Genomic DNA, 12,361 nt, shown 5'->3' with positions numbered 1-12,361 from the left:
AGGGTATATATAATGTTGAGAAGAGGAGTTTGGACATGGTGCTACTCTCAAAAGTATTACATAACTTCAGTTACATCCACACAAATTATGCATTGCAAGTGCACAAATCCAATTCTATAGACTCAAGTACAAACAACATTATATGCTTACATTTTTTGCTACAGTTGCAGCGATGAATATGGTGCAAAACACTTTCACACACTCTTATTACATTATATTAGCATTTGCAAATCAGTAAGTGAATTTGTGCAAACATTTACTCACAAATACATTGATTTTTGAGGGTTATTTTTCTTGGATAGTTGTCTTGCATAATCACAAATCAATTACTTAATCTATCAAATATGTGGATACAAGTCTCAAATTCTTTTTTTGATCAGACATTACACAATCTCTGCGCTAACATTTTTGCACCAAATATCACAGTCAGAATGTGGTGCAGAACAGAATTGTGCATGGGGGGCCAGTACCTGTGTATACATGTGTATAAATACACAAAGAAAGACTGTAAACCTATGTTGCTCTGCATGGTAAGTGGAGTTGATAAATAGGATGAGTATAGAAACAAGCAGGTAATTTTAATATTTTGGCTGATGGGATCATAGCATGTGAATTAGCACATTAGTTCACATTCTGTTTTCATTTTCTACTTGTTGACTGTTTGACATATGACATGTTTTTTTATCACATCATAAACATATTTGATATGTTAAAGAATATCATATCATGCATCTAATAAAACCCAATATATGAATATTAAAGTTTATGCACAGCTGGAGATTTAATACACTAAAGGGGGAGGAGATGTAACAGTTTGGGAACCAATATCATACACAATATCTTTATACAAACATCTGTCTATAATGAGATTAGTATTTAGTAGTTTGAAATACAAGCAACTTTGAGAAAATATTTTAAAAAAATAACATTTTCAACTATTTATCTTAGTGAAAATATACATTAAACAGCTATTTTAAATTAACCATGCAGCTAAATGTGCCGTGACCATTTCATATGTCCCAAAATGTAATTTTTATCACTGTCATTATTTGCCAGATTCAATCCTCACAACTAATATTTTTCCTAGGAAGTTTTTTCTCAAGTGTTTGACAAATGTTTGATCTCTAATGCCATAAATCAAGGGGCTCAGCAGCCGTGGCACGATGCTTGTGAGCAAGTATGTACAAAATACAATATTTCTTTTCTGAGTTGGGATGATAAGGACAAGAATGATGTCAAGCACAGGAGTGGTGTAGGACAACATACAAAGCAACAGCTGCACTCCGTGCAAAAGAATGGTGCTCTGGGCCTTTTTAGCTGACACTTTGTCCGTTGACATTTTTCTAGCTGTGACCAGCACTCTGCAATAGGTGAAGAAAATAATAATCCATACAAGTGACATATAAATGCACTGTACAGCCATGTTCCTCTGCTCATGGTAAAGAGAGCTGTACAGAAATGATGACGCACAGTAAGTGATGCTGTCGAAAATGGAAAAAGGACGAATGATGAGGGCAATAATTAAGTCTGTCAGAGGCGGAATGCATCCAGCTCCCCATATTAAACAGATGAGGACATAGGTTCTACGCACTGTACAGATCTGAGGGTGATGCAGAGGTTTACAGATGGCAATGTATCGCTCTACTGCCATTCCAGCCAAGTTCAGTGGTGTGTTCTTGTGAGTGGTTGAGGCTATGAAGAGTAACAAGCAACAGACGCATAAGTTTACATTTTGCAAGCTAAATGACATCACATACAGACTCACTGAGACACCGACCATAAGAATGTCATTCATGACTAAATGCACGTACAAAATATATCTTGGATCTCTGTAGAAGATAGAACTTTTGAAGAATGTGAAAACAAATGTTCCATTGATACAGATGATGGAAAATCCTAAAATAATAATGATTGCAGATCTGATCAAAGTTTCTTCAAAACCTGAGGTGCCGAGTTGAAGCAGTGATGAGTTCATTGTGTGTGGTGTGAGAAAAAACTTCCGGAGTGAAGTCTTTGGAGACAAAAAAATAGGTTATTCTCTTCAGGAGTAACTAACTCATAAACAGAAGTATATAAAAAGCAGACAGGCTGGCTTCCTGGTACAGTTAGTCCAAACAGAGGCTGACTGAGAGGTTTATATAGTTTAAGTGAGTAGTGTGTGGGCGGATTTTTGATGCATGAATTGTGTGTGGGGAGGAGCTGGGTTTTTGGCATGGGACTAATTTCAACAGACCACAGAATGTAAACATGTACTTCTAACCCTGAGAATTATACAAGCAGCACACAACACTTTATATTTAAGTGAATAAATGCAAAATTTTCTAATTTCTAATATTGTATTGCACTCTGGTGTAAATTACAGGTAATATCTTAATAGTATAATGATACAATTTCTTTAACAAAATCAGCTGACCTAGTGATTAAACAGAGGAACAAGTCTTAAGACATATACTAGTCATTTTAATTTATCTGCTTACCATCATGCTTTTCCTGAGAAAGCCATAGTAGTCATTTATTTATCTAGTAGTAACTCCCTTTGACCTAATTATAGTGAATGGTGTTTAAACTTGTGAATGCAAGTTACAAATGTAAACTATTACTGTGAGGGCACTGCTAAGATGAAGTTCCTCTACCATGCCTCAGAGAACAGAGAGTTTATATCCCAACAAAATCACCCATGTGACCCAAAGTGTAACCATGTATTTTTTGAACTGCTGGCACATATTTTACTTCATCCGGGACATGGGTTCACACAACCCAAGGTGACCATGAACCCTGTCAGTTATCAACTATTTACATAACCACAGTTACATATAGAAGTACCATAATGTTATATGACTTATGACTGCCTGGCTGGTGCTAAGATCGATTCATTCATTGCCTGTGATCACATACCTAGTTCAGGGCCACGATGGTTCTGGACTCTATCTGGAATATCTCTAAGAAACATAAGCAGCTTCATTCCAGCAGCAGCTGGCATGAGATAGCTTTAGCACGAATGTCTATGGAGCATTAGAAAGCCAAATTGCAGATGCTTAACCTATGCCACAGCAGTCAGCATGGTCCCCTCAGTATGAAACACCTGGAATTAATATGAAAATCCATGCCAGCCATATACAGGAAGAGTGTGTTACTCACAGTCTCTCATCAGCCCATGGAGGACACAGGTATTGAAGCTCCCACTAAGTTCCAACTTTTCAGCCCCTGAGATGAGTACATGATGAAGACAACAGTCCAGCTTTCACACACCAATCTATTCTGAAATCATCTGTCATCTGCTGGCATGCAACCTTGTCCTCCCCAAATTCACAAGATGATTATCCACAGAGTTTGCACAATCTCTGGTCATCTGAAACAAGAATACAGAGCAATAGGCTCTTCAGAAATATTCTTAATTGGTTTGAATAAGGTCAATATTTCAGTGTGTGTAAACCCTCGATTTTTGTGAGATCCCACCCTGTCTGAGTGTTTCAAACATGCACATTAATCGCTGACAGCATCAATTTAAACAACAAACGTATTAGTCTTACACTTAAGCCGTTTCAGCCAAGACAGGTGAATCTAGCTGCAGCTCCAGCTGCAGATGGTAGAGAGAATACAAAGAGCAGCCAATGTAGAACACAATGTTAACTGCAAGCTAACTTCCCTCTCTGCCATATGCTGCTCCGCTTCTCACTACTGTCTGTAGCCATAACAGGGGTCCCATGTCCCAGGGCTCTTCGTGTAAGAGTCACTTTACTCATCCCAATGTCTTTGTACTCTTCTACATCTTTCAGATTTGAGAAAGATTCCAAAAAACTTTTTCAGAGTTAGAGGATAGAGACATGGCATTGGACTGTCCTACAAAAAAAAAAAAAAAAAAAACACAGGACATTCAGTTTCAAAAGTGGAGCTTTGAGAAGGCATCTACACTTGAAAAAGCATGTAATAGTAGGTAAAAACCTCACTATATGGTCATGAATTTGGGCGTGGCCACAGATTCAGCTCCTGGGTTTCAGCAACTTGGAGAAACAGCTATTTGAAGATAAAGAATTTTACATGAAATTATTGTTGAAAAACAAACAAACAAACAAAAAAATAAGAACATTTTGGTTACTTTCGTATTTATTCATAATTTCATATATTAATATTTATATAATAAGGATTCCACAATAAAGAAATTATATATTGTTTTAAAATAAGAATTCAGAATGCAAACACTTAAATACATACTACCCATTAATCACCGACAAAAACTGAAGTGCAAGGGGCTAGAGTTGAATCAGACACCTTTTATTAACCGTACAAATTGCAAAGTTGTATAAGTAATTGCAACACTGACAGAAATGTGTATAAAATAATATTAGTGATATTACAATCGAACTGGGTTTATACAATAAAAATTAATCCTGAACACAGCTGTTAAATGTCATAAAAACATTTCTTTGGTTTCAATTTTTGAAGATATATCCTACAATCATGAAGTAAATAAATACTTTACGTTGCATAAACCACTGATATGTGGGTACTAAGGTATTTGTTTAGATTTATGCCTATTTGAACAGGAAAAATATTTCTAAATATGGAGCCCCTAAAGTGACATGGTGGGTTTATTTATCAAGTTATTATATATTATTTGTTAATATATATTAACATTACATAATATATTGAGGCCACAATATTATATATTGAGGCCACAAAATAATATTTTGAAGCTAGGACCAAGGAAACTGCATTTTTAATGCACACAAATTTGATTGGCATAGCAGCTGAACAACCACACAACTAACCTATGAGATTAAGTATAAGACCGTATTGCAGTTGGTTAACCTTAATGCACACAGGCAGCTCCTCAGCGAGCGCCTGGTGGCCAGACTTTCACTCATGGGATCTGGCTGGGCTCAGCCCGAAGAAGCAACTTGGGTCTACTTTCCCATGGGCCCACCACCTGTGGGAGAGGTAGTAATCCGGGTCTGATGCATTGTGGATCGGGTGGCAGCCGAGGACGGGGACCTTGGCGTTCTGACCCTCGGTTACTGAAACTGGCTCTTGGAACATGGAACGATACCTCTCTGGTGGGAAAAGTGCCTGAGCTGGAGCGCAAAGTTGAGAGGCTGACGGTTCTTTGTGCTTATGCACCGAACAGCAGTTTGGAGTACCGGGACGTCTTGGGGACCCTAGAAGGGGTGCTGGAGAGTACTAATTCTAGGGACTCCATTGTTCTGCTGGGGGACTTCAATGCTCACGTGGGTAATGACAGACCCGAGTGGTATTCAGTTATTGGATTTCTGTGCCCATCACAGTTTATTCATTACGGACACTATGTTCGAACATAAGAGTGTCCACAAGTACACCTGGCATCAGGATACCCTACGCCGCATTTCGATAATCGACTTTATAGTAATTATCATTGGACCTGCGGCCATATGTTCTGGACACTCAGGTGAAGAGAGGTGCTGAGCTGTCAACTTATCACTACCTTGTGGTGAGTTGGATCAGATGGTGGGGGAGGATGCTGGACAGACCTGGCAGGCCTAAACATGTGTTGAGGGTTTGCTGGGAACCTTTGGCAGAGGAACCTGTCAGAAAGATCTTCAACTCCCACATCCGGCAGAGCTTCAACTGCATCCCAGGAGAGGCTGGTGACATTGAGTCCAAATGGGCCATGTTCCGGACCTCCATTATTGAGGCAGCTGAACGGAGCTGTGGTTGCAATGTTGTCGGTGCCTGTCAGGGTGGCAATCCCAGCACTCAGTGATGGACACCCCAGGTGAGGGGGGCTGTCAAGCTGAGGAAAGAGTCCTATCAAGCCTGATTGGCAGCTGACAGGTACCAAAGAGCCAAACGGCTTGTGGCTTCAGCTGTCGCTGAGGCAAAAACTCGAGTGTGGGAGGAATTTGGTGACATGGAAACATGGAAAACAACTTTCGGTTGGCTCTGAGAAGATTCTGGCAAGTCATCAGGTGACTCTGCAGGGGAAAACAGTTGTCCACCACAATGTATATGGTGGGGGTGGGGAGTTGTTGACCTCGAGTGGGGACTTCATTAGGCAGTGGAAGGAATTCTTTGAGGATCTTCTCAATCCCACCAGCACGTCTTCCACAGAGGAAGTAGAGGGATACTGGGGATGGCTTGTCTATCACTGGGGCTGAGGTGGCTGAGGTAGTAGGAAAACTCCTTGGTGGTAGGGCCCTGGGGGTGGATGAGGTTCACCCCGGGTTCCTCAAGGCTCTGGATGTTGTGGGACTGTCCTGGCTAACACGTCTTTGCAACATCGGTTGAACATCGGGGGCAGTGCCTCTGGACTAGCAGACTGGGGTGGTGGTACCCCTTTTTAAGAAGGGGGATCGGAGGGTGTGTTCCAACTATAGGGGGATCAAACTCCTCAGCCTCCCCCAGTAAGGTCTATGTGGAGGTACTTGAGAAGACTTGAATCAGACTGATAGAATGACAACACAGGACCAGCCCTTTACCCCTAGGATCCTGGAGGATGCGTAGGAGTTTGCTCAACCAGCCTACATATGTTTTGTGGATCTGGAGAAGGCATTCGACCATGTCCCTCAGGATATCTTGTGGGGGGTGCACTGGGAGTATGGGGTACTGGGCTTTTTGCTATGAGCCATCCATCATCATCATCATCTTCTATTCCGCTTTTCCATTTCAGGGTCGCGGTATGAGCCATCCAGTCCCTGTATAAACAGAACTGGTTTATATGGCTGGCAGAAAGTTTGGCTGGTTTCTAGTGAGAGTTGGACTCTTTCAGGGCTGCCCATTGTCACCGGTTCTGTTCATAATATTTATGAATTGTGACGGGGTCCGGTTTGGTGGTCTCAAGATTCCATGTCTGCCTTTGCGGATGATGTGGCCTTGTTGGCTTCATCGAGCCGGGACCTCCAGCTCTTGCTGGACCACTTTGCACCCAAGTGTGAACCAGTAGGGATGAGGATCAACACCTCCAAATCTGAGTCCATGGTACTCAGTCAGAAAAGGGTGGAGTGCTCTTTCCAGGTTGGAAGTGAGATCCTGCCTCAAGTGTAGGAGTTTAAATAACTTGGGGTCTTGTTCATGAGTGACGGAAAAATGGAGCGGAAGATTGACAGATGGATCGGTGCAGCATCAGCAGTAATGCGGGCTCTGACCAGAAAAGCAAAGCTCTCAATTTACCATTTAATCTACGTCCTAACCCTCACCTATGGTCATGAGCTTTGGGTAGTGACTGAAAAAGCTCGGACATCCGGGAGAGACTCGGAGTGGAGCCGCTGCTCCTCCATGTCGAGAGGAGCCAGTTGAGGTGGTTTGGGCATCTGGTCTGGATGCCTTCTGGACACCTTCCTGATAAGGTGTTCTGAGGATGTCCAATGGGGAGGAGGCCCCAGGGCAGACCAAGAACACGCTGGAGAGACTACATGTGTCGACTGGCCTGGGAATGCCTCAGTATAACCCCAGAGGAGCTGGAATCAGTGGCTGGGGAGAGCAAGGTCTGGGTTTCTTTACTTAGACTGCTTCCCCCATGACCCGGACTCAGATAAGCGTTGGAAAATGGATGGATGAATGGATATATATTATTATAAAGAGTTATAAGTTTTAAATATTTTGTGTTGTATGGAGCCCCAAAAGGGACTGGGGTGGGGGGTTAAAGAACGTTTGTCCAACGTGGAAATAAGTTTGCAGGGTATATATAATGCTGAGAAGAGGAGTTCGGGCATGGTCTGACTCTCAAAAATATTACATGACTTCAATTACACCCACATAAATTATTCATTGCAAATGCACAAATCCAATTCTATAGACATAACTACAAACAACATCATACGCTTACGGTGAATATGGTGCAAAATACTTTCACACACTCTTATTACTTTGTATTAACATTTGCAAATCAGCAAGTGAATTTGTACAAACAAAATTTTCTCACAAATACATTGTTTTTTGGGGGTTAAAAACATGCATACTCCCAAGGTGTCATGTTTATTTTAGCCTTTTTACAGATCAAATCAAATCAAAACAAATTTATTTGTATAGCGCTTTTTACAACTGATGTTGTCATAAATCAGCTTCACAGAAGTAAGATAGAGTATTGACATTAAATGTAAAAATGTAAAGAATGTAAAGAGCTTCAGCTTCCGACTTTAGAGGGTGTTCATGGTTCCAATAAAACCAACACCACTTGAATGCAGCATGAGTACCTCAGATGAAATGCATTCTCCACAAAACCAACATGGAGAATCGAGGGTCAGAATAATTCTTGAAAGAGGGGAAAATATAAACTAATTAATCCCCAAGATATGATGGAATATTCACTCACATGCCAATTCAGACTGGATTAATATAACCTGGGGTAGTTTTCACTGATGGTTTCACAGTAGGTGAAATGCTCAGGAATTTCACTTGCATCAGAAACACGTACTTGAAAACCCATGTCCACAGGTAAATCTAATCCAGTCCTAATGGGGCTTAACCTATATATAGCAGAGTCCAAAGTAAAACATCTATCTCCATTTAGGTGGGTTTTTAATTTACTGCATCATTTGAACACAGCTGCTGTCCTTCATATTGTATGTACATTTCATGATGAATGAACCAATACAAATGCTTCAAAATTATTTGGAATAAAATATTTTTGCATTAACTTATGGTAAAATAAAATTAAAATTAAAATATGGTATGTTTTTCCCTCTCCTATACATTTACTGTTTTGGAGATAAATGGGCAATATATATCACAATCTGATAGACATTAATATAAACAGTTTGTAGGTTTTGATTTACATGAGATATGCTGTAGCTTGTTCTGGCTAGTACACATCAACTCTATGCCCTGTGCTTGCATATGAAACACAAGAGCCAGTAAAAAGTAGAGTCTTTTTAATTATTTAAAAATTGACAGTAAAAATAAACAAATACATAAATATACTTATAAATTTACATCATTGCACATTGTATGAAATTATATAAAACTGTTTTACTTCGCAGCCAAGTTTCAGATCACAAGATCAAGCTAACATGCTACAGCAAATGAAATGAAAAGCATACATATATTATTTTCAGAAATGTTATTAACATCTTATCAAACTGTTCTGATTCCTATCTCCCACAATGTACACCAACACTCATTTGTTCAATTTAAACACCTAATTTACTCCTGGTTTAATTTTAAAGCATGAATTAGAAAGTAATATTTTAGAAACCAATTTTTAAACCCTAGCATGCCTTGGGATGTTTGTACGGATTAATAGATTACACTCCTCTGAAAAAAAAAAAATTCACCTTCATATCCTAACTTAAATTTAGGGTTTTTGTGCAAAAAAGATATGGATGTATTAAAAAAAAAAATGTAACGCATTTACACAGTGCAAAGGACTGTCCTGTGCAAAGCTTACGAGAGCCAATTCTGTTGATAATTGATTTTCTATTTTGCATGATGTACACTGGCTCCCAGTACAGACTCCCAAAATTAGCATATCCCAAAAACTCCATTTTAGACAAACAAACAATGAATAAACAAATCAATAATGAAGAAAGAAAGGAAAAAGGGGTTTTAATTTTCCTGAGGGCTTTCATGTTTTTCAAGTATTAAAGACAATGGGAAGCTGTTACTGAGGCAAATGCCCTAATAATACCATTACTTTAGAAGAAACATTAGATCAGTGTTTAATTTTGGTTTCTACGGTAGGTGCTTGTCTGGCTTCACCCTACGGATCCTTTGAGTGAGGTGCCTGATCCAGTACCTTCTGAAATTTTCATCCCGGAAACCATAGATGACAGGGCTTAGGAAGCGTGGGATGATGTAGACGAGCAGGAAGTTGACGTAGCGTATCTCCAGGCTGTTCTGGGGGAAGAGCTGGATTAGAGGAGCCTGCATGGAGGGAACCACAAAGGCCAGCAGACACAGCAGCAGCTGAACGCCATGCAACAGCACTGTGTTGCGGGCTTTTTTCGCTGACACCAGGTCAGTGGAGGCAGCCCGGGCTGCCAGCATGATCTTGCAGTAGGTGTAGAGCAGCACTAAGAAGACGAACGAGAAGTACAGGCTGTCAAAGGCACAGTTTTTGTAGTAGATCGAGGGGTCACGGAAAAGAATGGAGTGGTCACAAAAGATGGATGTCTGAAAAAAGGAGGCAGGCTTCTTGGTAACGGTGATGAAGAGGTCAGTGAGGGGTGGAGCTGCACTCAGCACCAGGATAACACTCACCAACCATGCAGTTCTTTGCACTGTGCACATGTGTCCATAGTGCAGAGGGAAACAGATGGAAACATAGCGCTCCACTGCCATCCCGGCCAGGATCAATGGTGTGGAGCGAGTGGTCATGATCGCAGTCATGACGAGCAGGCAGCAGGATGAGGCCAGGATCTTAGAGAAGGCATAGCTCACCTACAGGAGAAAGAAAGGCAACCGCAGATGGTTGATTTTTTAAGTGAATATATGTATCGTTGCTCTCCAAAGAAAAACGTTTCTCAATTTTTGTGGATTCAAACAGTATTCAAATACAGTAACTGTACTTCACATTGTGTAAATATTTCATGATGAATGGACCACTAGAAATGCTCCAAAATTACGTTAATTTCCATTGAAAGTTCAGAAGCTTGTTTCATTCTCCTATAAAATGTTTTTCTTTGGACAGTGATGATGTGCTTGTGCACATTTTAGGACAAGTGAAGACAAAGAAGGACAGAACATTTCAGACAGACACACTGTGTGTGAGTTTTAAAAAAGAATGAATTTTGTTGGTTAATCTATGTGATAAGCAGAAAACTGGCCGAGGACAAGATCTTACTGACTGTAAAACACAATCTAACATTCAGGAAAAAAACACGAAGTGTTAGTAGGTGTTATAGAAGACAGTTCACATTCTGGAGAAAATGAGAGCTGATGATTAATATGGCAGGATGTTGAAGAATTCATAATTCACCTTCAGAAGAAAACACTTGTTAATACTGCAGGATCTTAAAGGAGGAATTACATGTTCTGTTTTTTTAAAGTGAAAATATGTACACTTCACACTTTAGTGTAGGATGTTACTTGTTTGGGTTAAATTTTTGTTGCAGTGAATATATGTATTCCTGGAGGAGACTAAAATATAGACCAGTGAGGATAATCATTGGTCAAAATAAAATGTTTGGTTGATTTTCAAACACATATTAGTTAACACATCCTCTGTGGAGACCACACTTCTGCATTCTTTAGTGTGTTATTACTGGAGGACAAAATGGACAGATCACTGACAACATCTACATGGGCTGTACTTTGTGTGCAAAGGTCTGAACAATAAACATCAAAAACACACTTCTGCATACTTTAGTGTGCCATTACTGGAGGAGACAATGGGCAAGGGTATAACAGGCAAGGACTTTGATCACATCCTGTGCATAATGGGGGAAAAACAATAAATAACCATATACAAACAAGAATCAGTGGTAATATCTAAAATAAATAAATAAATAAATGCTATAATCAAACATGAGTCAGTGCTGATACCTGGGAAGAAGAAACAAAGTTGTGAAATATAGTATGCACTAAACATAAAAAATAAAAAATTATTATAAGGAGAATAATTTTATATTTTATAAGAAATGCGGCATTTCCTTAGCTGATTATTAAGCAAGCGAAAATGTCCATCCATCCAAAGTTGGATAATATTACAGATAAAACAGTTTGGACACTCACCACATAGAGCCCAGTGACAAGAGTCAGCTGCACAGCGTCATTGATGACCATGTAAATGAACATGATGTAGCGTGGGTCCTCGTAGAAGAAGCTGTGCCGGAGGAAGGTGGACACCATGCTTCCGTTGATGATGCTGAGGGTCAGCCACACCAGCATGGCCACAATATTCTTGGCGAGTGCAGCACTGAAGCTGTCCTTAGGCACGGCACTCTGGATAGACAGCGAGAGATTGTCATACTCAGAACCAGAGGAGAGGTTCATGATCTGGAAATAAAATATAAACATTGATTTATACAGAAACAAGATAAATATTTTCTGGAAACTGCAAAACTGTGCTGAGCATCCCAGACATATACACAGTGCAAGTGTTTTTACCTTGGTAAAATATTGTCTACAGCAAAATAATAAAAAGACCAAATCTGGTCAGATGAACACCTCAGAACATCCAGCATCTATCAGCCCAGGATCTGAACTACTCTACTCTTCTCTAATATTGTAGTGCAGTGGTCTTCTCTTACTGAATCATACTGATTTAACATAAACATGCTGAATATCCAGAGTCAGTTTGCACAAACAACACTGCAATAACACACCATCAGATTACACTCATAAAAAAAATTAGACAAATCATCCACACATAAATGTGCCATTCATATATGCTCCAATAATCTGTAGGTATACATGTTATAGCTTTTTCACTGTCAGAACATTAATACTG

The 12,361-nt window shown here is 39.8% G+C and overlaps 2 protein-coding genes across 2 annotated transcripts; both read right to left on the bottom strand.

The window, feature by feature from the left end:
* Positions 1 to 1,045: 1,045 nt before the first annotated feature.
* LOC136691433 (odorant receptor 131-2-like) lies at positions 1,046 to 1,975 on the bottom strand. The gene has a single exon (XM_066663995.1). The coding sequence runs from the start codon at positions 1,973 to 1,975 to the stop codon at positions 1,046 to 1,048; it is 930 nt and encodes a 309-aa protein (XP_066520092.1).
* Positions 1,976 to 7,175: 5,200 nt separating this feature from the next.
* On the bottom strand, positions 7,176 to 11,847 carry LOC136691432 (odorant receptor 131-2-like). Its single transcript, XM_066663994.1, has 3 exons — positions 11,644 to 11,847; positions 9,707 to 10,350; positions 7,176 to 7,311 (listed from the first exon to the last, which is right to left on the bottom strand). Exons 1-3 carry the CDS (start codon positions 11,797 to 11,799, stop codon positions 7,176 to 7,178), a joined length of 936 nt encoding a protein of 311 aa, XP_066520091.1. The 5' UTR covers positions 11,800 to 11,847.
* Positions 11,848 to 12,361: the final 514 nt, after the last annotated feature.

The sequence above is a fragment of the Hoplias malabaricus genome, chromosome 3 (assembly GCF_029633855.1).
Source record: "Hoplias malabaricus isolate fHopMal1 chromosome 3, fHopMal1.hap1, whole genome shotgun sequence".
Taxonomy (NCBI): Eukaryota; Metazoa; Chordata; class Actinopteri; order Characiformes; family Erythrinidae; genus Hoplias; species Hoplias malabaricus.
Note: the sequence above shows the minus strand (reverse complement) of the source record. Positions and strands in the feature narration are given on the sequence as shown.

Bases quoted from the DNA above. Each gene is read 5' to 3' on its own strand.
- LOC136691433 (XM_066663995.1), bottom strand. From the start codon at position 1,975: ATGAACTCATCACTGCTTCAACTCGGCACCTCAGGTTTTGAAGAAACT.
- LOC136691432 (XM_066663994.1), bottom strand. From the start codon at position 11,799: ATGCTGGTGTGGCTGACCCTCAGCATCATCAACGGAAGCATGGTGTCC. The intron at 10,351-11,643 runs GTGAGTGTCCAA...TTTCTCCTGTAG, and splicing joins TTGTCACTGGGCTCTATGTG to GTGAGCTATGCCTTCTCTAA. The intron at 7,312-9,706 runs GTACTGGATCAG...ACACCTTATCAG, and splicing joins CGGGATGAAAATTTCAGAAG to GAAGGTGTCCAGAAGGCATC.